This window comes from Tachypleus tridentatus, chromosome 3, assembly GCF_004210375.1.
Source record: "Tachypleus tridentatus isolate NWPU-2018 chromosome 3, ASM421037v1, whole genome shotgun sequence".
In the NCBI taxonomy this organism is placed as follows: domain Eukaryota; kingdom Metazoa; phylum Arthropoda; class Merostomata; order Xiphosura; family Limulidae; genus Tachypleus; species Tachypleus tridentatus.
Genome location: NC_134827.1, coordinates 66,999,109 through 67,026,814, shown reverse-complemented (window position 1 = coordinate 67,026,814; position 27,706 = coordinate 66,999,109). Strand labels below are relative to the sequence as shown.

Sequence of the window (27,706 nt, the reverse complement as noted above, 5' to 3'; positions counted from 1 at the left end):
TCATTTTTTGTCATTTATTTAGTGTTATAGCTATACAATGTTTACATTTATGATGTGTAGAGGCGCCCCCTCGTGACAAAATGTAAGCCATAAGGGGGGTCCGTCATGCTTTCTCTGAAATTTGTGAGTTTTAGAACATGAAAACCTGCATTTCGTACATCATTCATCCTTCGTTTTCTTACTTTTGCCCCACTTAATTTTCTCTGTTGTGCTCGTTTCATTTTATCGAGTATCTGTAAAAGAAATAGAAATATAAAATTAATAACTGATCATGTTGGAACTGAATTATTGTTTACATTATAAATATTCGAACTTGTATAACTTGAAATTTTTCCCATACATTAATCTACAAAGAGACGAACATTACATTTCAGAATAAAACCGGAAATGACCACTGACATTTTATCCTTTTGAGATATGACTATAGATCTCTTATTGTAACATTATGGGCGGAACACTCCCTAACTGTGCCTGGATAAATTCTGAAACCACCGAACGCCACGCACCCAACCCCACCCCTCCCACGCCCTAACCCCGAAACCATTCATGTCAGTCTAGAAACTCATAACTTCCCGCACACCCGCTCTAACCCCCACTTTCCCTATCTCAAAACGCATAACTCTACCCCCACACCTCAAGACATAAACATGTCGGACTAACGGCCCTCCTGAGGTGTGACTAATTTTATGGAAGCCGAGTAATTACTTACTTTAATGTTATGTGATCCAGAATCCTGAACCGTTTGGTTATTCAGAATATTTTGTAAATTATAAAATCTTGTAAATTAAAAGTATCATCTTCAAATTATAATACATCGAACAAGATTTATTGAAGTTTATTAATATAGATATAAAAGTGTTTCTTTATGTTGGTTTAACGTGTGTTTGCTCTTGTATTACAAGGAATTATTTGGTTTATCGTCTAATGATGTTGGATTCTCTGTTTGGAATTTAAATGTTACCTGTAGTATATTTATTTGAGTTGCACTGTTAAATTTAAAAACGTGAGATTGTATTTCTTTGTGTTACATTAATGTTGTTTTGAGTTTCGAGCTTGTTTCTTTGACGTAAAATACGTGGAAGTTGCCATAAAGTATTTTATAAATGACATTAGTATTGTATTTGCTTTATTTTTTTACAAGAATTTAAGTATTTTATTTATTGTATTTGGGGTTATTGACAGGGTTAGTATCGTGTTGTTGACAGGTTTCTCTATATCACCGTTATCTCAAATCTCCTTCCTAATCGTTTTATAACCTAGAAACATCGAACTATATATGAGTTCTGTAATAAAAAGTTTTAAATTACCCATTGTAGAACGTCTGCAAAATTTATTAGCTTCAAGTGAGTTCCTCAGAAATATAAATGCATGAAATAGATTATTACAATATTGTTAAAAGAACTTACAAGTAATTATTACTTTAGAGATAACATGAAATCAGTTTTTCTTAATTTTAATGAGAGGAAGTGTCGATGTTTAAGTGTGGTATGAGCAGGAATAAGTATTGGTAAACATATCGACATATAATTACTACACTTTCTAAAGATAAACCCTACGACCCTTTGTTCGTCCATATACTGGTCCAACTAATCAGGACTCCAGTAATGGGTGATATTGCCCAACTCCAAGGTGCAAAGTGGGTCGACAGATTATTTGAAGATGTTGATGTTGACAGCTGTAATATACTCTTGAAAGATGCATCACATTCCATCAGTTGATGCTAAAAATGCCCTAAAAATATCTATTTCAGGGCAGTGATGAAGATGAACTCGTGTAATAAACATACAGTATTAGTCAGAGGCTGCCACTGATGTTCATAGCAATAATACTTTACAGTTTATAGGGATTAGTAGGTCACACCAAAACAGTTTTGAATAAGCAACCTGGCAAATAATGTGACTCAATCTCATATAAAGTCACGGTAGAACAAAATTTATCAGAACTACTTTATGACATTGCTTAACATTTCGTAAATGGTGTGATGTAACCGAAGATTGGCTGCTCTTGGGAAAGGTAAGTAACAGAGCTTTCCAATATAAATTTTTATATGCTCAAATCATTAAAATATATTCAAATGATAATTTAAATTTTTCGAAAAAAGGAAATTTATTGTACTTGAGAGCATCGAAAAAATAATTTTGGTTCGTCAGAAGAATTCGGAAAGACCTGCAACAAGCCATACGAACACAAATGTCAAAGATAAAAACCGCCGAAGTGCCTCAGGCGACAGTATGCCAAAAAATATCTCAGTCTAGGAAGGAGATCAACCTATGAGTAATTAAATACATATGCATGTTATTGTACACACAGACATACCAGTCACATGACTGATGTGGTAACTATGGACTTCTATGAGATCTGAGACGAGATGGATTATAGAAAACCTGTAAAGAGAAGTAGTGAGGCTCGAAAGTTATTTTGATATAATGTATTCAACTTCTGTATACTGAAGAAAAATCTTATGAACTGTAAAGATACAAATCATATCTACGAAGTGTTTTAAGAACGTATTCTGAATAAACAATACTTTAAACTTACAGCGAGGGGTGTTAGATCGCAATATTATTTATCTTGATAAATCCACAAAAAATTAAGTATTTGCTTTTATATTAACTTCAAATGAAAAATTTACTCGGAATGCATTTCATTGAACTTCTGCATTATAAGGATATTATTTGATATTTTGTTGCTTGCAAGACACCTCAAAATCATATACTGATGCATTTTACCAACGTATTGTTCCCAAAAGAACCTGTATCTTCATAAACAATGACAATCATTTTACGTTTAACTGTGACAAATAAGAATTTTACAAAGGAAACGCCAACAGAAATCAAATGTACCAATAAAAAAAAAGATCGTGTGTAATTTCATAAATTTCCAAGTTTGTGTGATTAGTTTCATTAGTTAACTCCATTATGAAGTACATGAAGAAACAAAAGTCTACTGTTAAGAAACTGTTTTGACACGTTTTATTTTTCTCACGAAAAGTAACATTAATATTGTTATTTTACAGAGTGAGTCATACTTAATATTATAACTAGTGCGTCGTGCTCATTGTGAAAAACCTTAAAATTCCAACGGTGACACAAAATCTGCTAAAAATATTAACGCTCTGTTGTTTTATGCAATGTGTGTTCCAGCCGGGAACCTCAACTGCACTCGAGGATACCAAAGAGATGTTAACAGGTGTTGTAAGTATATATGATACTCAATTACTTTAAACTGTTCACATTAAACACAAATAGATGAAACACTTTTAAAAATATGGAATTTTAGTTCAACACATACGTTTTTTGATACTAAAGACGTTGTTAGAACAATAAAAATCAACACTGAATAAATAAATGTTTAACTATGTACTTTTAACGCTTTTAGATCCATGTCCTCCTGGTCACTATGACAATGGATTCCAAACTCACTGCCTGCCGTGCCCAAAAGGGGCTTTCATGACGTCTTTTGCTGCTGACGCCTGTGTAGCTTGTCCTGGAGATAAAATTACTGGTAAAGAAGGAGCTGATAATAAATATCTTTGTAGAAGTAATGGAACAAAAGGGTTTTAAAGTTTTCTTTTATTGTTTCCTTAACATTTTAAAGATGTTTATTTTTGTTCGAACAGATTGTTACAATACGATACTTCTTCATAACTTTCATGGTTTTTAATGCATTAAAAAGCTTTGCTTTTACTTGGAAATCCTACTACTCGTTTTTAAAGATGAGCTCAAACATTTACGACAAATAGTATTAAATAGCTGTCTTACCTGTAGTATATCATTTCAAAATTAGGAACGGCTAACGCTGAAAGTCCTCGTTCAGCTATCCGCGAAATTGAAAAACAAACAAATATAACGGTGTCTCAATAGCACATCTGTATGCGTCACATTATTACTAAAAAGATCTGAAGATATTTAACTAAAACAGTCTATGTCCCAAATCTATGTTTAATATGTTTATTTTGTGTACATAATGTCGTTTTTGTAATAAATTATTGTGTTTGTTTGTTTTTGAATTTGCACAAAGCTACTCGAGGGCTATCTGTGCTAGCCGTCCCTAATTTTGCAGTGTAAGACTAGAGGGAAGGCAGCTAGTCATCACCACCCACCGCTGACTCGTGGGCTACTCTTTTACCAACGAATAGTAGGATTGATCGTAACTTATAACGCCCCCACGGCTGAAAGGGCGAGCATATTTGGCGCGACGGGGATGCGAACCCGTGACCCTCAGATTACGAGTCGCACAACTTAACACACTTCGCCATGCCGGGCCAGTGTAATAAAATAAAGTAATTTGTCCAAATACAAAACAAATGTTTTAAAATACGATTATAACAACATTGGATTATCAAAACGTTAGCACCGTCTCATAAGTTCTAAATACAACTATTAGAAAGAATTGTTACCAAGTAAGCGAAAAACCTCGCGAGTAGTGACGTACGTTCATTCAGTGTTTGTGGTCAAAATATCATGGTTCTTTACCTGGAAAATTTACAGTAAAAAAAGATTTGTAAAAATTACCGTTTTTAATAGTGTTGTAATGACGCAAAAAACTACCATTCAGTGGATACGATTCCACAGTAAAAAGGAATTATGTACCATAATAAGTGAAGAAGTGAATTATGAAACTTAATACGGTAAGTGAATAGCGAAATAACAAACTGGCTTTATTAAGTAGTCAATGAAAAGACTGTTTGTGTTACATATCCTTACAAGTTAAGTGAATCGAAGTTGATTTAACTCACTGTGTTTTACTGAGTTGTATAATATGTAAATTATCGAAAAGAAAACGTTGAGATTTTTTCTTATATAGTTCAATAACGTATGTTTGGAATGAAAAGTCAGTAGGTTTCTTGCTATATTGTCTAACAATGTAAATATGTTGGAAAACCTGATTTCCTGTTATATAACTATATAGTTAAAGTTATTGCATAACTCTATTACTTGTCTACTAGTAAGGAGCTCAAATAATATAATGACCATTATTCTTCTTTGCTAATTATCTGTTTAAAGTGTAAAGAAAAATATATATATATACAGTTGGCAAATTGTAAAGGTTGTTATCAATGTTTAATATGAAAATATATTATAAATGTAAGAAATATCATATTTATTTAATTACAATTTTTAATATGTTAAATCAAGATTATTTTTTAGTTTAAAGAATTATACACGTTACTATTATTATTAAGTTACATTTGAAGTTTTCTTTCGGGTTTTTTGTAATCGATACAATGTGTAAAACGGTTTTAAAAACAACTCTCTCTCTCAAGGTTACGTTCCCCTGGGCTTTCAAACCAGCAGTTGTAAGATATCCTTGGTGGATGGAAGAGCTAACACTAATTTCGATTTGTCTTATTGCTTTATGATAAGCTACATGTTATCTTCCAGTTCTTGATAATTAAAGTATGTGGCACAGAAATGAGAGAGCATCTGACCTCAATACCCAATTATCTTTTAATTGAATAGTAGGGTTAGATATTTGAAAATGTCAAGTGTGTTCAGTGCCCCTTTGGTAGTTAATTTGTGAAAACACTAATGTGAACCTTGTAAAGCTGAATATGTTTAATTAACCTTACAAATGAGGTAAAAAAACTTTTCAGTTATAGTTAACACTTCTCACCAAACTTCTGTATGGTGATTTATCAAGTGTTTTTGTAGATCTGTTTGTTTACGAATAAAACCAACAAAAAAGACAATTATTTAGAGTTAATCTTTATTACTATTGTTTATATAGAAAACTGAAAGAAAAAATCGCGTTTTCATTTCTCATTTATTTATTTATTTTTATTATTGTTTAGCGTTATTTGTTGTTTCTGCAACGTGAATGAAAAAGCCCAGGGCGAATGGAAAGCCCTGAAAAACCACGGGTCTTGTGGAGTTTTTGCCTATACAATGCCAGAAGACCAGGCGCTTGTAACTGAAAAGATCCCCCTTAGTGAATTAGATATTTTAGAAGCTGTTTCAATGATCCCTGAATGAGAGAAGGCCCCGACAAGTAAGTTTAATAAAAGAGAAAATAATATGATGTTAAAACAAAAAACTGACACAACCAACCACCTTGCAGTCAATAAATGACCCCGCTAGTAGAGCGGTAAGTCTACGGATTTACAAAGGTAAAATCAGGGGTTCGATTTCCCTCGATGAGCTCAGCAGATAGCCTGATGTGGCTTTGCTATAAGAAAAACACATACACACAAACACCCATACTATAAATGAAAAGTACACAATAGAAAGGAAAACAGAAAGAGCGGAAAACGTGAGCAAGCCTGCTTCAGGTTCTGATAAAACTAAATCAAAGAAACGCGTTAGGATAATCGTGAATGATGACAAACCTAAAGAGACATTAAACTCTGATTCACTGACAACGGTTCGTATGTTTAAAGTTCTTTTTCTTTATAGCACTCAGTAATATACACCATAAGTATACAACCATTAATAACAAAGATCTGCTCTTTATATTAAACTTTCACTTCATACAAGTTTATTTATACTTACACACACACATATATATATATATATATATTGCACTGAGCAACTGAAATATAATGGAATTAATAGTACATTATTAATGCTAATGCAAAATTACTGTTATAAAATAATTACAACCGTTCTCATATTTAATTTCTGTGAATATCCGACATCTTATTATCTGTATCTGGTTCAGAATTCAATTAATTTTTCATTTATCTTACGTTTATGGTTAATATTTAGTAGAAGTGAATTCACATTTCTAGAGTTAAAAACATTTCACTTTAATGTAATGTATACTGTGTCAAACTGTGTGACAAATATCATATCGATGTTGCATGCTTACAATCAGTGTTGTTAAGATCCTGAGGCATCCACAACTACTGAAAAAGATGCGTTCAGAGAATCCTTAATGTTCAGTCATTTGAATATATGTAATTCTTCCAAAAGAGACCGATACATGTTCGATACTATTGCGGTCTGATAAGTCTGTACCCTAGTTAAGCTGATCAATCATCTCTTCTTCAATATTATTACACGTGGGAAGACAATTATCATCCATTCAGCTGAAGTCAGAACCAAAAGTAAACATATATGACAGCGTATTATGTATCGTCTCAATGACATCTGTAAAACATAAAGGTCGTAGTGTCCATTCGTGCTTTTTCATTACCACACATACTTCCACTACTGATATTAAAGTGAGTTATTTTGTGTCTTACTATAACCAAAATATACCTTGTCTCAGTAATATTACCCAACCTCTTGTGTTTTTAACCGTACATACACTGAAATGACATTCGGTTGCAGCTACGAACATCTGATTCTGTTTTTACCAGTTATCCCATAATTGTAGCGAATCGTTAGATAACGGTAACTTACTTAAATGTGGACTTTATTCTTTTTAGTTCAGTACCAGTGTATTTGTACCATTTTGTTACATGTGATTCCACCATATCTTGTTAATAACACTTTGAGACATTTTGCATCAGTGTTTGTTTTTATAGTCAGTCAACTTTCACTGGTCTGACAGACATTTAGTGAAATATCCAATTGTCTTCTTTTGGACTTTACTAAGATTATTGAATATTTTAAAGTACTATAAACTCCGTGATTTACTACAGTGTTACAACTATGATAACACAGTTTGAAAACTCTTCCTCTTTATAGTCATTTGTAGTTCAGATTACATAACTTTTCATGCTTAATTTATATAACAATGAAATGAGGAGAACAATTGACATTTATTTATAACAGTAGTTTTATCTTGTTTTAGCAAGTTAGTATTTGCAAACAAACAATATAAATGTAAAACATTATTTAAAGCTATATCTGCTGTATATTACCTTCCTCGCTATTTGGGACAATGCTTGAGATATATTTCGTGGTTTTGAGAAAACGTTTATCAGATACCTGAAACCAATTTCATAATTTACAATTTTCATACAAACATTTATTTGGTTTTACTCATATAATAGTAAAACGATTGCAACATAAAGAATAAATTATATATTTTTAAAATGTTTATTAACTGATTATTGCTATTAAAACATTTTTTCTCGATTGATGATTAATCACTAATTATGATGAAATCTTCAGACAGAAACACCAGCTTCAAAAGAAATAAATGATGATGAATGTATCCAGAGGGAGGTGTCAAGCAACATCAGGCCTCCCTCTACTAGCTCACTTTTCTATTTACGAAAGGTATTGATACAATCTATAATGTTTTTATGTAATTAAATAGTACAATTATGAACAGATAATAATAATACACAGAAACACTGTTCTATAAATATGATAATATCCTTTAAGAAATTAAGTTAAGCTCTCCTGTGTAATCAGTAATTACCATCAAAAAAAATTTGAAACCAAATGATAAAATAGACAAAGCTGCATAAAGAAAACAACAAACCAGATCGCTTGATATATTGAAACTTTAATTTTCTCTTGGGTATAAATAATGTAGTGTAAAACACAAAAGATAACTATTAGCATTTGTGAAGGATGGAATTGCAAGAGTTGGTCTGATTATCTAGTTAATGGTTTGTAGACGAATAACAAATAGAGCTATATCACCGTGTCAGCTTTGGTGTTAATTGAGCAAGAAACGTAGAGACGTATAAGAAACAGACACATACTGACATTTATTTATATAAATTCAATGATAGTGAACATTTTAAAAATTCAACTAAAGCCCAGTAAAGTATGGCTGAAAGCTCCATTGTAGAAAACAATAGGTCGTAATGAAACTCCTTCTTTACAAATATAAGGTAAACCATAGAAAATTATGGCTGATACCTAATGGCATAATATTCAAATTGTTTTTATAAGTAAGAATGCCATCTTTATTAATTTCAGTGAATATCGTGGCAGTTTTTCATCACTTTTATTAATAGGGTTACTCTACAGCTCCTCTGTCTTTACGAGAAACTATCAGAGAGGTGGATTGTTAGTTCCAACTGATCTATAAATGATACTACACCACAATACAGGTAGACCTAACTTTCAAATGTGTTGCACAATTTTAGTCAAGAGTGAGATGTGGTGAGTCAGCTGTAAAGATGTTCGTTTAGTCACTCTGAGGAAAATATTCATGTTTGCACTCCCAGTGGGGAGAAATAACTCCATCAGTGATAAGGGTAACATGTGTAATAATCTTAGGTGGATCACGCATTAATGTACAATATTTTTTAACAAATGCTACATACATCAACTGGGTGGCATTCATGACAGTAACACTAGTAGACATTGATAACTATCATTTTCTCCCCCTTATTCATACCTGTGAGCATCACCCAACAAGGTGAAGCACCCATACAGAAAACACAACACTCCTACTACTGAAGCTGGAATCAACATACAGGTGTAAAATCCAAGTCAAGCAAAGTACAGGACTATCTTAACTCCAAAATATTCCCTGAAAAAATTGAAAGGAACAAACACTGAAATGTTTTTTATCAAACAAAATATAGTGGATACAATAACTAATGAGACTTCTAATTTAAAATGTTGAACATTTTCAGTAGCATATAAAACAATCAGATCACTTTCAGTTAGTGACTTGGGTACACCACCTGTGACTAAACCTGGATTTTAAAAAGATCTATTGATAACTGTATTTAAGTTGAACTATAGTTAATTATGAAAACTTCTTTCTCACCTACAACTACATGGAAACCACAAACTATGGATATCACAAACCTAATGGATGCTTCCTCCATGATCAATTTTAATCAATACAATCTTAAACATAGACATCACACACAATGTAATGCATTTCTCTGCAACTGAGACTAACAGTAACATTAGCATGTTTTAACATGAAAAATAACGTTAAAGACCTAACAAGAGCCCATTGATCATGTGCTCAAAAGGTGCCTCAGACAGCAGACAACAATTAAGGAAAGTTTAGTTCTTATATGCTTTCAGAATAAAAACAACTTATGTTTGGGCTAGTACGGTATGTTCAGTATGATTTACATTTTATAAATTGTACCATGTAGTTTTCATGTACACACAAAAGCTTATAAGAGAACAGTTTTGGAAAAATAAACCAAGGATAAACATGGGTGAGTTTTCAGTGAACATTTCACTGAAATATATATATTAGCTGGAGTTTTAAAAGCCACCTAGCCCTCTTCCCCCAAAGCTATGGGGTTGTACATATTTTTAGATGCATATTGAGCCATCCTGGACAACTTTCAGTATGAAATAGGCTTTGTAAACAAAAATCAAATCACTTACTTGTTATTTTACCACATGAATCAATCTGACAATCACATAAACCTAGTAAAGTATTTGAAACTGTAATACTTATACTTTATACACATATCCAATTAGTTTTGTAAGACCTCTAGTTACACATTTTTAAATTAACCAGCTATGATTTGTCTTGTGAAAACAAAAGTTTATTTCACATTAAATCTGAATGAAGTTTCGTGATCATGTGCAATAGATGTTTAAATATTGTATTAAATGCAACTTTATGATATACGTGCTGCTATCCAGTCAACAGCTTTGTTTATTTGTTTGAATATTTACATTTGTGCCAGTTGTCTTCTAAACTGCTATAAATATAACCACACAAGAGTCCAAAATATATATTTTTGGATTGTTTGACATCTGACCCCTTAAAAATGCTCAAAAAAAAAAAAAAATACTGACTGGACATATTGGACCAAAGTATGACCCTACCAAGTTTCAAGATAATCTGTCAAGATATGTAGGTATAGCAGAGATGAAACAAGATGAAAAACTATATCTCTCTCATGATGATGAGGAACCAACGTGAAGTAAAAATGTATCTCAAGATGGCTGGTATGGGTATTAAAACTCTTTTTGTTAACCTGAAGACCAAAGAAGGTTGAAACATTGTTCTCTAATTTATTTTAATAAAAGTTTTAATACCCATACCAGGCATCTAGAAATACAGTACACCTCTCTGTGGAGACATAATAATGAGAAATAACTGTCTCGAACACTATATTGCAGAAAATTGGAAACTGGATCCACTGAAAATAATAAGAATTCCTCCCAAGTTTACAAAGTACATCTTTTAAAAACAATTTTACTTTAAACATAGAACCAAAAATCAATGACCATGAAGTTATAAAAATCATCTTATTTTAAGAATGCAGCCTCACTCTAAAACAGTACCACCTGTTGTACTAGGATATCTCTATTAAGCCTTTGAGTGATCTCTAATCATTTGGGTAAAAAAAACCCTTTAAAAGTAGACTCATTCTTGAAACACCACTGAAAACCTTTCTTGTAAATAGATTGGAACACCAAAAGATTGATAATAAGCAAAATACATGATTGTTGAGACAAAGTTAAAATTTCCTTACTTAATCTTATTATTTTTATTCATGTTATCGTTACACAAAACTACAGCAAAATCGATCGAGCATTTTCAACCACAACATAGACAGTTATGCTATATGGAATGCTATAAATGTCCATGACTTACTTAAAAATTAATTATTTTTCAGTGAAAGATGCTTTATGTGGTTGTAAGTACATAACAGATGCAACGTTGTTCTGAGTGGACTCATGTTATATTGGACTTACATTAAACAAGTTCACACAAAACCTTGATAAATAATTACTTCAAAAGACACAAATCTTTATTTAAAGAAATGTTTTAAACACACTTGTTTTATTTGAAAGAGCTGCTTTTCTACTGGAATAATTTTATACGTGCCTAGTGGGGGGTCGTGTTTCATTCTAAATACATATTTTTTCATTGGTGTGCATTAAAAAAGTTAACATAGCAGATAATTAAAAACTAGGTATTTAAAATCCACAAATAGGGATTACAAAAAAAATGTAAGCAAACAAAACTGTAGATCTATTGCTGACAACTTACTCAAGCAACAAATAACCATTTTGATTCCACTATAAAATTATTCCAAATGATATTTATTGTGTTACAGGACTCTACTGAGATTTCTGCAAGAAACTGACAGTAGTTTTGAACTTACTTCCCCATCCTTAATTATGTCATGCTGTGAAATTTTCTAAGTCCTTCATTTTTAGCCATCAAAAAATCCAGTGTTTTACTAGTATGTGCATTAGTTGGAAACTACAGCTTGTGCATTTTCTAGTGTTTTTATTGGAAACAGACACAACAAAATTAGGGGATTCTGATGATGGATATTGTTATTCAAGCCACTGTTGTTCATCATTACTCAAATTTATTTCCCTGGCAATATTTCAACAGCTGTTTGACACTGGAAGATTACCATAACAGATGTCACTATTCAATATCACATCGGTAATTCTTTCTACTTTTTTTTGTACTTAGCAAAAGTCACAAGTACATATTCAGTATTTATTACCACTGGATATATTACTCTTTCATATAGCTATTGTAATTTTAACTAGGTAGTGGTAGTAAATGTTATTGATAATTGACAATTTAGCAAAGTGTGACACTAAATGAATTATTTGTGAACAGTTTACAAAAAACCTTTCTATCTTACAAGTTGACTGTAGCATTTCCTGATGTGTATGCTTGAAATTAAAATCACTCATAATTAGGCTTCACTAGCAGCTGAAACCATAATCTCATTGTAACTGTTTGAGTTTTGTCAATATCGTTTGGTTGTTTGTAACAAATTCCTATTAAATGTCATTTTCCTTTATATCCACTTATAGAAACTTCACTGGATTTAAGCTCATTACTGTTATCTTTGATATATTTAACTAAAATAGGATGTAATTCACATTTTACATGTAAATCCACTTCTCTCTTTCATACTTTATTCATTGAAAAGCCTTTAACACTATATTTGAAAGAAATTTTTGTCACACATCATCTTTGTTTAACCATATTTCAGTTATTCCCATTGTATCAAAATATTTCATTCCTACTAATGCTCTAAAGTTATCTATTTTATATCTTTTACTTCTGTTATTATGATAGTAAGAATTAAGCCTACCATTATAATTACTTCTATACTAATTTCCTGAACTAAGCTTTTCTCTGTCTGGTATTTATTTTTCATTACTTTATCGTGGACCTCACCACTATCTAATAATGTTGTGTATGCCACCAGCAAGAGTAAATAAGAACTTAATGAATTTCAGTATTTAGGTGAGAATTTCCCATTTTTGAGACAGAGTAACCAAAAGAGAACTAAATATGTGGCTTCTATCAATACTTTAACTCCACTGCATACTTGTGAAGATTTTTACATTCAACTCCTGGTCAGATACTATATACGTCAAAGTTTTAGGATTCTTCTACAGTAGATACCTGTGACTTGTTAGTGATAAATTTGAAAATACCATGCAGCAAGTTATCCACTTATTTTAAAATTAGATATTTAAAACAAGTTAAATGTACATACAAAAAATCTTTAGACTATGATGACCATAGTTACATTTTAAATGTGACAGTTCACTTCATGTTAAATGTCCACTTAGGTTGATTAAATTATTTTAGAATCCACTTCACAAGCTGAACTAATTTAGAATACCCTGTAACAAGTTATTCTCCATATTTCTATCAAACTGTTAAATTCATTTTTAAATAACAACCAGTAAAAGTGTACACTCAAAGTATGGTTAATTTCACATTTTCTAACTGTACACTTCTGTTCAATTTGCCACTGCTATTTATATGTTTATCACTGAGGCCTTTGGAATTTTGTATATCCTCAGCAGTAATGAATTTGAAACACAACATTTTACTCTCTTACTGAGTTATGTAACCAAATTTGTCATAACTATCCCCTTTCAAATAATTGTTTTGAACTTTCTGGGTATGAAAAATGTAACAGCCCTTAAATATTAACTCCTGTTGTAAATAATAATTCCAACACTAAACATTATTATGTATCCAATGATATATGCATACTAATAATACAGAATGAAAATTTAAATGGTTTACATGTTACATTTTTGCCTTCACAAGTTGTGACATGAGGACTAAAGAAAACTAATTACAATGAAAATGTTTTTTAGATAATCTATAGATGAATTTGTTCAAAATTGTTTAACTACAAGGATAGATCTTGTAAACTCACTCTGATTTTTCACAGGTGAGATTTCTCGTATTCCATTTCAAACACAAAATTTATTAATTTATTTGGTATTACTCGTGTGTTGAAATGTGTTTATTCTTTTGGTTCTCGCTGGGTGAATCATGATTTTAATAGTTTAATTTCTGAAGTGGAGGGAGGGTTCCGGTTCCCTGAGGAGGACTGGGTCTCTCCAGGCCAGGTTGAGGGGCCTTTCGGCCCCCGCAGTGAGGCGCTCTGGAGCCGTTCGGGTGAAGGGGATCTCAAAGGAGGCTCAGCCCCATCCTCATGGCACTAGTATAGATGGGACCCCTGAGGGGGTTCTGGCCACCCAGGGTGACATTGGGATGTCCCCCATCTCTGTGGAGGTACTGGCCTTCCAAGTCTGGTGATGAGGGGGTTGCGGCTGCGTTTGCGCCCACACTCTTACCACCCCAATAAGTGTTGGGGTTAGCTGAGGGAGATGGTTCCCCCTAGGTGGCCCAGGCTTCCCCTGCTGGCAGGACTGTGGCTGAGGATTCTGAGAAACCCCTTGCCCAGGTCTCAGGTGTTCTTTTTCACCAGCACTTCACTGGCATCATCCTTGTGTCACATAGTGATGCTGAGGAGCAGGTTGTGAGCATTGATATTGTCGAAACTCTACTTAAATAAGTGGTTGAGTCTAACAACGCAAATTGCATATTTTTTCTTTATGTTCATTAAGATTTTGGCCAGCAGTATATCATTGTAAAATTACTCTCATGCTTAAGCAACAAATAATTGCTTCGATTCCTTCTCCAAGTGTATTCAGTTATAATGTTTCACACCATCAAATATAGAACCTCACATGAAGGTAGATGTATCAATATTACACTTCATGTGAAGACGGAGTTCTCAGATTAATATCTCGCCTGAAATCTGATGTATCAACCTAGTATTTCCTATGATAAAAGGATTAATTACTCTGTTCCAAATGTCAAGAACTGAAAGATAACATGTATCTTTTCACAAAGCAATAAAACAGATCGAAATGAGAGCTAGTTCTTCCACCCACCAAGGATATCTTACAACTGTGGGTTTGGAAGCCCAGAGAAATGTAAGCTTAAGAACCACTTCAATTGGATCTCAAGATAGAGATTTAAAATCACATTTAAAATCAGTTTACGTATTGTATCGATTACGTGAAACCGAAAGAAAACTGCAAATGCAAGTTATTAATAATAGAAAATGTAAAATTCTTTAAGCCTAACGATACCTTAATTTAGTATTTTAAACATTTTAATTGAATAAATATATTTCTTGCTTTTATAATACATTTTTATATTATACATTGATAATAAAGTATAAAAACTGCTAATTGTTTACATATATATATTTACAGTTTAAACGAATAACCGTCATAGAAAAATAATACTCGTTATATTATTTGAGTTCCTCTCTCGAAGACTTAGTTTCTCCAGTCCTTTACTAACTTGTATTCAAAGACCATCGAACAGGAACTCAACTAGTTTCTTCAACCTATACAAATATTTATAAACTATAGAAGAAATCCATCGGGCATCTTTAACTCCTATTTACTAGCTTTAACCACACACTTAACTAATTAAATTAATCACCTAGACAGTTATATTCATAAGATATCTCTCAGTTATATAACATAAGTATTTTGTTATGTAATAACTATAACTATATAGTATACAATAGGAATTGAGCTAGGTTTTCCAACATATACACCTTACTGGACTACATAACAAGAATATAACTGTCTTTATTATTCGAAGGTACTTTTCACAATTAAAGCTGCTTTTGTCACCGCTATTGCAATAGATCAAAACAATATTTCAATTTACTGGTTATTTTTAATATTGCAGACCAAGGGAAAATGTTAGTTGTTATAAATGTATATAGCCATAATGTATGGGGTGTGACAGACATCAGAGTTTTTAACGTATCGTCTAAAGATGTCATGGTAATTGTGTAATACAAAATAAACGGAAGCTATTACCCGTTATGTCGATTATAGAAAAATGAAAACAACGCATTTAACAAAGAAAACACACATTAATAACCACAACCTTAAAAACCATAGCAAGGCAAAATCGAAGGTCACCACAACCTGAACAGGTAAAATTCCACTCAAACAAAGCTCACCATTACAATGTAACTACTTTGAGACAGTTAAGATATCAAAAACAAAATGTGCAATAAAAATAGTTTTTATGATAAAATTGGAATCAAGTTATATGCTACGTAATTACCCCCATCAGCAGTACTCTTGCCGAAAGTATAACTTTTACAAAATAAACTTCAGGTATCGTATTGAATCAGAATGTTTCCCTTACAGTTGCAACAATCTGCAGTGATGTGTAAATAGGTTGAGCTCACTTCAAACTCATGAAGATAACTTTTGAGATGTATAAAATTAATTCTTTTAGTCCAACTTCATATAGTTTGTTTAGAATATTCGTGCAAAGCTAAAGCGCTGTTTTCGCTAGCTGTTCCTAATTCTGACACATATATTAGACTCGTTGTGAATTTAATGTGTAATACGCATAAAAGAGATATATAAAATATATTTTGTGCAAAACTACCTCTGATGGAAATGTTATCAGACTTCAAATGATACATTTAAATGGTAATACAGTCTGGTACAAGTTAAACAATCGACCAGCCAAGGACGTTTGAAGGTCTCCAATGGATGCATGCCAAATCAGGTTGTATATATTTTTGAATCCTCTATTTATGCTGTCATGACTAATTGCGGTGATTATTATTCGTGTGACGGAAATCACACTTGCTTCTGATCCAGAATTAATTTTAAAAGCAGGTTACAACAAGGTCATAGTCTAAGTAAAAGTCTCTAAAAAAGGCTGCCCAGTTTACAGCCACGTGACATTTCTCGCTTGAGTTTGGCAAGTTGCCAATATCTTGCCGAACACATTAAATAGAGATCTTTCAGCTGAGACCAGCAGCACACAAAGTTTTCAGATTGGATGGAGTCATTTGAAATGCGCAACTTACAACTTAGGTGATTTTTTTTGGTCGATGACCACTTGCCACATCTGTGGAAAACAAGATTTAGTTTTATGCTCGGTGGGGTTTTAAAATAAGACAATGCTTTCTGTGAACAAGGAAGATTTTGTTGTAGGAGGTGACGGACGATTCTTCATTTATTAACTTAGAGTACAATGAAACTGTTGTTAATAAGTCAAGTAGTGTTTCTGAACGTGTGACAGGATGTGAACAATATTTCCAACTAAGTTTTAAAATTGATTCTGTTTTCGCAGAGAGTTGAAACACTATTAGGGGATTATAGAGCGGAAAATGAAATTCGAAGTTCACAGGTAATGGATAACAACGAACATCGCGTTTTGTACGAGAAACTTGAGAATTATACGAAGAGCTGGACATTATCGAAATCCGAATCAGAAGGTTTTGAGCCATCTTACGATGTTGACAGTGGTAGGAATAGTGTTAAAGAGCTAAACTTTGAAGGGAATGGTTACACTATACTGGGAAATGTCTATAACTCCAACCAGATGAAAGATAGCGGTATAACCTCTCCGTTTGACGAATATATTGATATACTGGATGCAGTTAATACATCCGACTTTGAAGATTCATTAAATTATTATAGAAGAAATGCCAACAAGTTACATGATAACTTGGAAATTAGTCTCTTGTCAAAGACAAACATATGTGTTAATATACAGGAAGAAGAAAAGTCAGTAGTTGAAAGAAAACGAAATACTAGGGATTTATTGAATCGCAAGGAAGAAGCCAGAAAATATCAATTAATTAAAGTAGGTGAGATTTCACGGCATTCCAAGCCAGAAACATTATTAGAGCGACAAGAAGAAAGGAGACTCAAAATGGTTTCTTCTTAAATGTAGTAAAGAAGAAAACAGACACGAACCAAAGGTCCTTGTTCGCAGTACTTCTCTTAAGTCTGTGAAAATCCCTCTCAGAAATCCATGCATCAGGAAAATTGTGCGTTTCGCCGATGCATTAGGTCTTGACCTGGAGGTCGTACGGTATATAGGACTAGAAGATGATTTACCTAATATCCCAACATCTGCTTTCAGTGATCTTAAGGTACCTTCCCAAACAGATACCTCTTGTGGTTCTTCAGTTGGTTTGACTTTTCAGTACATAACACTGAATCCCTTTTGCCGATAGAACCAATCTATTTGCCACTTCTCAGAGCAGTCGTGTATTAACACCCCTATTTTTCCAGTCTGTCACAATAAAAGGTTTTAATGATCAAGTTCGTAACCAAAAGGTCTGTTTTGAGAACATTGTTGTATCTGATCTAAACATTCATTGTTGTGTGCGAGTTTTCAACACTTCTTTAGAAAAAAGTGCTTGCCCGCTACACAACTAACGAGTGGTTATCTCAAGAAGATATTCTGGCCAACTACATTTACGGATCCTGCGATGGGTTATCAGATATGTTTTCTTGTAATTTGCCTGTTCCTCTCATGACTGATGGCTAGGACTGATTTTTGCTATCTGTTATGTGACCAACAACCAAGAATTTTGGGGTAATAACGACGGAAAAAAATTGTCCTCCACTGTCACGGTTACAATACGAGAACCTTTGGACAATTGGCTGAAGAAAATTCTTCATGGATTCATTAGTTTATGTAAGCTGGTAAACTAGATTGATTCATCAGTTGAACTTAAATACGGTTGAGATTTTCCAATTAAACAAAGACAAATTACATTCAAAGTATAAATTGCATACATAAAGAGGTCGTAAATATTGGAAAAGTTACTCAAGTATAACCTGAATGCCTTTGCACTAGCTTCAGTTATTTTAATTTTTATTAGGCTTTCGAATAATCGAAGTATGATATATAAAAAACATGACAATTATAGTAAGATTATTTTGCAATGAAAAACTTAGAACTCGTGCAAGATGAATGGAATGATCCAGTAATCCGTGAAGAATGACGATACATAATACTATAGGAAGAACTTACCACATTCTGTTGTATGAAAATATGAAACCTAAATGGTGTTATAAAATTTACCTTCCTGTCTTAATTTCAAACTAAAAAACAAAATAAGTTATTGTATGTTGTAGAAACGGTCAAAAAAGAGTATTTTCATAAATTAGTAGTTTATTTGGCACTTATGTAACTCGAGTGAAATTATAACTTGACACTTGTGTAAGTTAAGTAAGCTTTAAATAAGGTTTTATTTTAATAAACGAGATTTCTGTGACTTGACAAAGTAAGGTTAGTAAAACTAAGAATAACGAATACCTGTTAGGATTATATATATTATATATAGCTGAAACACAAGCACTGCTTATACGTAGCTGACCACACAAGCACTACTTATACATAGCTGACCACACAGGCTCTGTCAGCGATCCAAAACTACACTTTAGAAATGACAGCAAAACATAACTGTTATTTAAATGTCATGTTCTGCCTACATTTCCTGGAACAAGTTTAAGTGTTACAATAAAGTAAAAAATTAGAGTAAGAGATGTTTAGATTGTTATATTAGTGATAAATAAATAAATACAAAAGTATAAACTGATATAATCTAAACCACACAATTTATTAAGTAAATCCTTGGAACAACTCTTTAATTTACTAATACTTCTACGGAATATTTTATAAACATATACGTTGTAAGACCTATCAAAAGACAGAAGTGATTAGAAAATACCTTATCCACCCTCCTAGTAGCTCATGCGTAACGACCGAATCTGTCAACAGCGTTTTCTGGTTTTCGATAGTTTCATGTACATTGTAATAATAGAATTGGTGGCACAAGCTCTTTTCCTTGAGATACTTTATCTGCTATATGGACAAGAAGCAGTTATCAAGCAATGAGATGGATCAAAAGGTAATCTGTTACATGGATCAGACAGAACGTGTTAAGATACGAGATGGATCAAGAAACGTTATCAAACTACGAAGTGAATAAAAAGCTGTATATTAACCTACTAGATTAATGAAGAACCAGCTTAAGAAACTACTAGATGGATCAAGAAACAGCTAAAGAAACTACTAGATAAATGAAATACTAGTTTAGAAAGCTATGGATATCTGTGGCCCTCTATGGTCTAGAAATGTTTCACACATCTCTTTTAGTCAGACTAGAAGGAGAATGTTTCTTTCATAATTAATTTGACAACAGGTATAGTGTTATTTTTGTCTGGTAGAACTGACAGTAGGTGTAGTGTTATTTCTGTCTGGTAGAACTGACAGTAGGTGTAGTGTTATTTCTGTCCGGTAGAACTGACAACAGGAACGTGCTTTGTTTTGTGAGAACTAAATTAGAAAAACGTGAACATTTTTGTAAACGTCAAAGTGTTTTAATTTTCTCCCAGTTAATTATTTAATCATATAATAAAAACAACTTCACACAAGTTCATTATCTGCAGATAGAAATATAATAAATTATTTATAAATAAAATTAATTTTGCTTTCTTTTGTGCAAAAGTATGAATACAGTCAAAGAACAGAAAGTCTGTTACAATTTACAACTTTAACAGTTGGACGAACATTTTCAGAACACGTTCGATGCTTTGATCACTAATTCATCATTCTTAAGTACACCAGTGATCTAAACGTCGTACGTGCTCTAAAGAAATTCCTCCTTACTGTAAAAACTGTAATAAAATGATACTTGTATTTCGTGAGTAAACATAAAACAAGACACCATTTTTATTCAAAAAAGAGTTTTGTGAAAGTGTGAAATGTAGTTCAACAATGGACATCTTCTTTACCTGTACGTTCTTACTATATTTCATGAAGTTTATAGACGTAATACGTGTATTTTAATACATAAACTACATTATTAATGTCTGTGTTATATATTATTTTAAATATAATTGTGAACTACAAATGAACTACGGTTTATACAAGGCAAACAATGTTAAAATATACTAGGTTTGGTAAGATGTTTTATTTTCTACGAATTATATAAATATTTATTTTTAAAGCAAACATTAATCATTTTTTACATTTCATAATACGTGACACGTAGCTTTTGTTTGTTTGTTTTGAATTAAGCACAAAATTACACAGTGGACTACATGTGCTCTGTCAGCCACAGGTATCGAAACCTGGTTTCTAGAGGTGCGAGTCTGCAGACATTTAGCTGTGCCACTAGGGGGCCACGCGTAACTTCCTTGAAACAAGAACTTTAGTAACTCTTAGTAGATCTTTTTCTCATAGTGGACTCACAAAGCGAGAAACCGGGTTTCGATACCTGTAGTGGGCAGAGCAAAAATCGCTCACTGTGTAAGTTTGAGCATAATTATAACCAAACCAAAGCAGCCATTACTTCACTTACTTGCATCATTTCCTAAATTTAACAAAACTCTTCACCCAGATTAGAGTATTAATATTATAGAAACACTAAAAATTATACTGAAGCCTGGCATGGCCTAGCGCGTTAAGGCGTGCGCTTCGCAATCTGAGGGTCGCGGATTCGCGCCAAACATGCTCGCCCTCTCAGCCGTGGGGGCGTTATAATGTTACGGTTAATCCCACTATTTATTGGTATAAGAGTAGCCCAAGAGTTGGCGGTGGGTGGTGATGACTAGCTGCCTTCCCTCTAGTCTTACACTGCTAAATTAGGGACGGCTTGGTGCAGTGGGCTAACAACCTACTCACTTAAATACCTGTTCATGAAACTGCAAGTGATTACGGCCCTATGTTCCTTGACGGAGTCGAGTGGTAGATGAATGAATGAATGATGAAAAATTATACTTCCCTGTCCATAAATCATGGGCCTTGCATGGCCAGATGGTTAAGACGAACGACTCATAATCTTATGGTGGTGGATTCGAATTCCTGTCACACCAAACATGCTCGCCCTTTCAGTCGTTGGGACGTAATAAAGTGACGGTAAATCCCACTATTCTTTGATAAAAGAGTAGCCCAACATTTGGCGGTTGGTGGTGATGACTAGCTGCCTTCCCTCTAGTCTTACACTGCTAAATTAGGGGCGGCTAGCGCAGATAGTTCTTGTGCGCGATATTCCAAAACAAACAATCGTAGAAACTTTGCACGAATAGATTTGTTTTGCTGTTGTGACAATACTTTTATTGAAACATACGTAAAGTAAATGTATAGGAAAAGAAAGCAGCGAACACAAATGAAGAATAAATGAAAATAACAAAAAATTAGAACATTTCAGTTTGTTCATTAATTACAAAATGCTTTTTGTTTGTCCATGCAGATTATTTACAAACTATCACATTCTATAGGAAAATTGTTTGTTTGGTTTTGAAATTCGCCCAAAGCTACACAATGGATATTAGCAGTGTAAGACAAGAGGGAAGGTAGATAGTCATAACTACCTACCACCAAGGTTACTCTTTCACCAACGAATAGTGAGATTGATCGCACTTTATGACGTCCTCACGGCTGAGAGGGCGAGTATGTTTTGTGTGACGAGGATTCGAACCTGCAACCCTCAAATTACGTGTTGAGCGCACTAACCACCTGGCCATGCGAAGCACAGGAAGAAATAGACCTCCATCAAAAAGAAATGATTTTTTATCAATAAAAAAGTCTATTTCTAGTTTTTCTTTTACGTAACAAAATACATGTAATTAGGATTCATTTGAAACTTTTCACCTTTCCATATCTTAAATCTTAATTGGTGAAAACAGCATTCAAATTTAAAGGGACTATCTTAAATATTTTAATGTTCGTAATAAGAAAAGTAAACCGCGACCATGATTGACTTTAAGAAACAAGTCGAAGTGTTCGTCATATGTACATTTACAATGGTTGAAAGTCGTTGCTAGAAGACAAATTTAGGAAATATTCGTTCATGACTTTGATAAAAAAGGAATAAAACATAAACTTGATGTTTCTGTAAATATAAATACAAACGTTCAATCATGTTTATGGTCAAGTTAAGTGTTTTACCAACATTTACTGTACTGTAGATTCGTGATTTATTTCCTTTAACATATTCCAGTCTGGAATAGAAAGGCATTTTCTATAAAGTCAGTGGAAGAGATTTTTCTTTTGTGGTTACTTTGTGAATAGCTGCTCCAGGGCTATTTTTGTAATAATAGACAGTTAATATCACCCACCGCCAACTTTTAGGTTCATCACGTTATGTGTGTGTGTGTTTTCTTATAGTAAAGCCACATTGGGCTATCTGCTGAGCCCACCGAGGGGATTCGAACCCCTGATTTTAGCCTTGTAAATCCGGAATAATACCGCTGTACTAGCAGGGGGCTCATCACGTTATAACACCACCGCATTTGGAGGGACAGGATTCGAGTGCATGAGAGTCAGATGGTGAATGAAGTGCCTTAAACAGCAGTGCCTTAAAGACAGAGGAAATTAAAATCTACAGATAACATTCTTGTACGATAAAAGTGAATCCAGTAAAATTATAAACATTATTACCAGTTAAACAGAAGCACAAATCAAGTTTTTTTTTGTTTTGTTTTTTTGCAGTGAAAAAGTCAGCATGCGACAACTGCCAATTTTTATATAGCTTATCGATTATTGCCTACAATTCATACAACATTTCTAACATTCGATAAGTACACACCATGCGTGTGGAAACATGTTGGCCATTACACATAGTTATCAGTGTGTGTATCTAATTCTCCAAAGTATGGTTGCTGATTTGTTTTTGTTGAATTTAGTGCAAAGTTATCATACGGTTTATCTGCGTTAGCTGTTCCTAATTTTAAAGAAATACACTTGGTATAGACAGGTATTCAACGCCACCTCACGACAACTCGTGAATCACTGTAATCAAATAGTGCCATTTAATTGTTAATTTTATACAACAGTCACAAAGTGCAAAATGCAATTTTTCTAGGATATGACACTTTCTTAATTTATGTTACAATACGCATTAATTCATAAGGTTTATTAAATAGAACTTCCGAGGTCCTAGTAGACCTTGAACAGGTTTAAACTTAATAACGTTATATAACATTAGCACAAGTAGAATACAGATTAAAATACATCTAATGCAATACAAGCTTCAATCAAAAACGAATTTATTCATAACATGAAAGAATTATTTTGACCATTGTAATTACCTAAAACAATTTTTGTAAGCTCAAAGTTTCTTTCACTTTCTGAATACTTTGATGGCTGAAATGTGATAGGGCAGGACTGAGTCATTTCTACAGATTTCTGGTTCGTTTGGAGTCAAGTCCATTTGGCTATAAATCATTCTTTGGACCAATAAATTCCACTGTTCTCTCTAAAGCGAATAGTTGTATCATATGGTTGGAAACAAATACATATTATTTTGCATTACGACTTTTGTGTAATGAGATGAGCTATCGGTTGGATTCAGAGGTAACTTAGCCAGAGGGTTTCACAAAAACTCAAAAACAACAAACGTAATACAAGGGCAGTGATGATGACCACTGTTTTTCCAGATTAAAACATGTTTTAATTCTTACATTTAATCAAAGAGGAATATTTGTTAAAAATTGTAAATTAACCAACTCTAGTTAGGTTCTCGAAACCTTGCTGTGAAGTTCTTTGAGGTATCGGATACCTAGCAGACATTACCTACCTGCACATTACATATCTGTACATCATTACCTACCCGCACATTATAACCTCACTGTATATTACCTACATTGTACATTATTACCCACCTGTACATTACTTACCTTTATAGTACCTACCTGTAGATCTTTACCTACCTGTACATTATTACCTACATGTACATTATCTATCTGTACGTCATTACCTACCTGTACAGTTCCTACCTATGCATAACCTACCTGTACATTAGATCAACTGTTTCATTATAAACTTAATTTTATTTTACTTTAACTACAATTTAAAAATATACACAAATAAAATATTCAAACTCAAAACCGGGGAACCCCTCCCATTTATTATTGATACAGAAGATCGAAAAAAACAACAACGTTTACTTCGTTTTATTGTAAAATCTTATAAATCAGATGAAATTTCTTTGTAAAATACACCTTTCATTTCAAATATTCATTGGAGTTTCGCTTTCGTATTTACCGATAGAGCCTTTAATTTCATTGGTGACCTTCTCCACAAAGTTTAAACTCAAATATCTTTCTACTGCATTTACTTAAGAAAAAAGGAAACCCCAGCAAAACCTCGCTGTCTAACAACATTTTGGAAGGTAAAATGTGAAAATTCTGTCCATCTATTTAATTCCTCTGCAATTTTTTATTCAAAAACAAGTATGTAGTTGAAATGACCTTTTCACGATTTTACGAATTAATGAGGTTAATATTTTTCTAATACTATATTTCGAAACATTTCACAACCCTGTTGCTATCATTATAAGTGGTTTCAAATTGTTTTCCTGCGAAGACATTTCATGGAGACCATTTATTTGGTATTAAACTGACCGGCTATAAAGTCTAACGTTTATTTCAGGTACTTATGTTTATAAAAATTGTGGACATTTTGTTAATATGCTATACTTTTCCACTGGTAGATGGCAGCAGGCAGTTAAATCACTTACAAATGTTTTACACTTCTACCACCAAAAGCACTTTTCGTTTTGTATTAAACTCTAAAATTTACTATCTTTCTCTGCACAGTAAAACATAATGAGCTATTATATCTACTCTCGAAGTAAAACAAATCTGAAATATCTTTTAAAAAAACCCTGGTATAATATAACCCCAAATTATGTTCGCACATGAGCTTCAATGGTGGATAGATCAGAGATAATCCACTATGTAGCGTTGTGCTTAATGTCAAAACAAACAGAATCTTCTATTTTACATAGGTTTCTGTTGTAGAAAAATAAGTTCTAGCGTTATTTTATTTGTGTTTAAATTTTATATATAAAAATTAATATAATTATTTTATCTTATTTATTATTTGTGGTGGTGACGCTTATATTTGTGATTGTTTGTTTAGAATTGAGCGCAAAGCTACACTGTAGGTTATCTGTGCTCTTCTCACCACGGGTATCAAAACCCTGTTTCTAGTTATAGAAGACTGCTGTACCACTGGGAGGGGGGCAGTTGGGGAAGGTGAGGCAAGATGATTTCTTTACCTAAAACGGTCACTCCAGTGTATGATCAGGTACGTGTTTTTTCTTATAGCAAAGCCACATCGGGCTATCTGCTGAGCCCACCGAGGGGAATCGAACCCCTGATTTTAGCGTTGTAAATCCGTAGACATACCGCTAGCGACGGGCATCCTCAGGTACGAAGTATAACGACTCTTACGTCTCTTCAATAATTTATAATTTTATGACTTACAATATTTATACAGCAGTGATTTGATACACTACACTATTCATTTATTCAAAATATTCTACAAATGTATGTGCGGTGTACCAACAAATGCCAGTCAGGGCAGAAGAAATAACGCCTATTTTACTACATATTAGGTGTATTAAGGATAATGTATAGGAGTTTTATATAATAAAAACTACCCTACATTAAGTATTTGAATAAACGTTTAGCAGTATATTAATATTAGATTTTCTGTTGTGGTGAATATGTTTAATTATTCTCCGGAGGGAAGGCAAATATATTTATTATATTTAGAACAAAATTCTAAGTTCTTAATCATTGAAGAAAGAAAATTATGTTACATTTGTACTAAATATGTTATTTAATATAACTGTGTTATTTCTGTTGCCCCATATGAATGTCAATTTCAACGAAATTAAATATAAAACAAAAACGAAGTAGACAAACTCAAAACCATTTCAGTTTCTCATGTTTATTTTTTTTCAGGATTGTAGATGGCTCTGTTGTAAGATCCTCGGATAACGCCTTAACACGCTTGGCCATGTCGGGCCCCAGGCATGTCGTGTGGATCTCATGTTTGGATGTGTGAACACGACAGTTTATACGTCGTATTCCATTGCTGAAGAAAACGTGTCTTGTCATTTGTGTTGTAAGAGAAACATTGAAATTTCATGTTCGGTCAGGTAAAAGTATCACAAGAACTAATATTCCACTGATTTGTTGCTTTCCCTTTAATTTGTGTTTTCCATATTGGATACAACTAAGTACAGGTAGACATTGTACACTGAGATTATTACGACAAGAACATCTACTATCACCACAACGTTATTAATAATAATTGTAATTATATTGCTAACACTCAAGGTTAACAGTTAAGAAGTTAATGATAATCGCACTGTAGGGCATTTACGCTAATGTTTAAAAGTTGTATGGGTTTCTATCCACGATATGTATTAAAACATTTTTACAGTTTCTTACTCAAAGGAAAAAAAATTGTATGTCCAAGCAATATTCGCCTATTTTTATCCAAAAACATACGTTACTTGTTTTTTGACCTGATTATGTCTCCTTCAAATGTAATTTTTAAACGTTTTAACCTTCATAATATTTTAAACTGTAATTCATTTTAAATAAATCGCAAGTTTTCTCCTTTTGACTCTTTTATTGTTGCAATAATGAAATCTACCATATAAATTAAAGTAAATGTATGTAGTAAAAACATATTTGTATATTTGTTGATAAGCTCAAAGCTCCTCAAGGGCTACATGGTGAGATTTGAGCTCTCAAACTTGGCATGGCCAAGCGTGTTAAGGCGTTAGACTGGTAATCTGAGGGTCGCGGGTTCGCATCCCCGTCGCACTAAACATGTTCGCCCTTTCAGCCGTGGGGGCGTTATAATGTTTCGGTCAACCCCACTATTCGTTGGTAAAAGAGTAGCTCAAGAGTTAGCGGTGGGTAGTGATGACTAGCTGCCTTCCCTCTAGTCTTACACTGCTAAATTCGGG

At 33.1% G+C, this 27,706-nt stretch overlaps 1 protein-coding gene across 4 annotated transcripts; it reads left to right on the top strand.

Moving 5' to 3' along the window:
- The first annotated feature begins 1,528 nt into the window (after positions 1-1,528).
- LOC143247031 (uncharacterized) lies at positions 1,529-5,910 on the top strand. Of its 4 annotated transcripts, none has more exons than XR_013026320.1 (3): positions 1,529-2,013; positions 3,379-3,540; positions 5,267-5,901. XR_013026320.1 is itself a non-coding variant. In XM_076494344.1 (3 exons), the coding sequence occupies exons 1-3, from the start codon at positions 3,131-3,133 to the stop codon at positions 5,389-5,391; spliced, it is 351 nt and encodes a 116-aa protein (XP_076350459.1). In that variant the 5' UTR covers positions 2,027-3,130; the 3' UTR covers positions 5,392-5,910. The 4 variants fall into 4 exon arrangements, 2 of the variants coding, with proteins under 2 accessions (XP_076350459.1, XP_076350460.1); XR_013026319.1 differs by having other exon boundaries at positions 1,536-2,013; positions 3,379-3,504; positions 5,267-5,893; XM_076494344.1 differs by lacking the exon at positions 1,529-2,013 and adding an exon at positions 2,027-3,194 and having other exon boundaries at positions 5,267-5,910.
- The last annotated feature ends 21,796 nt before the right edge of the window (positions 5,911-27,706 follow it).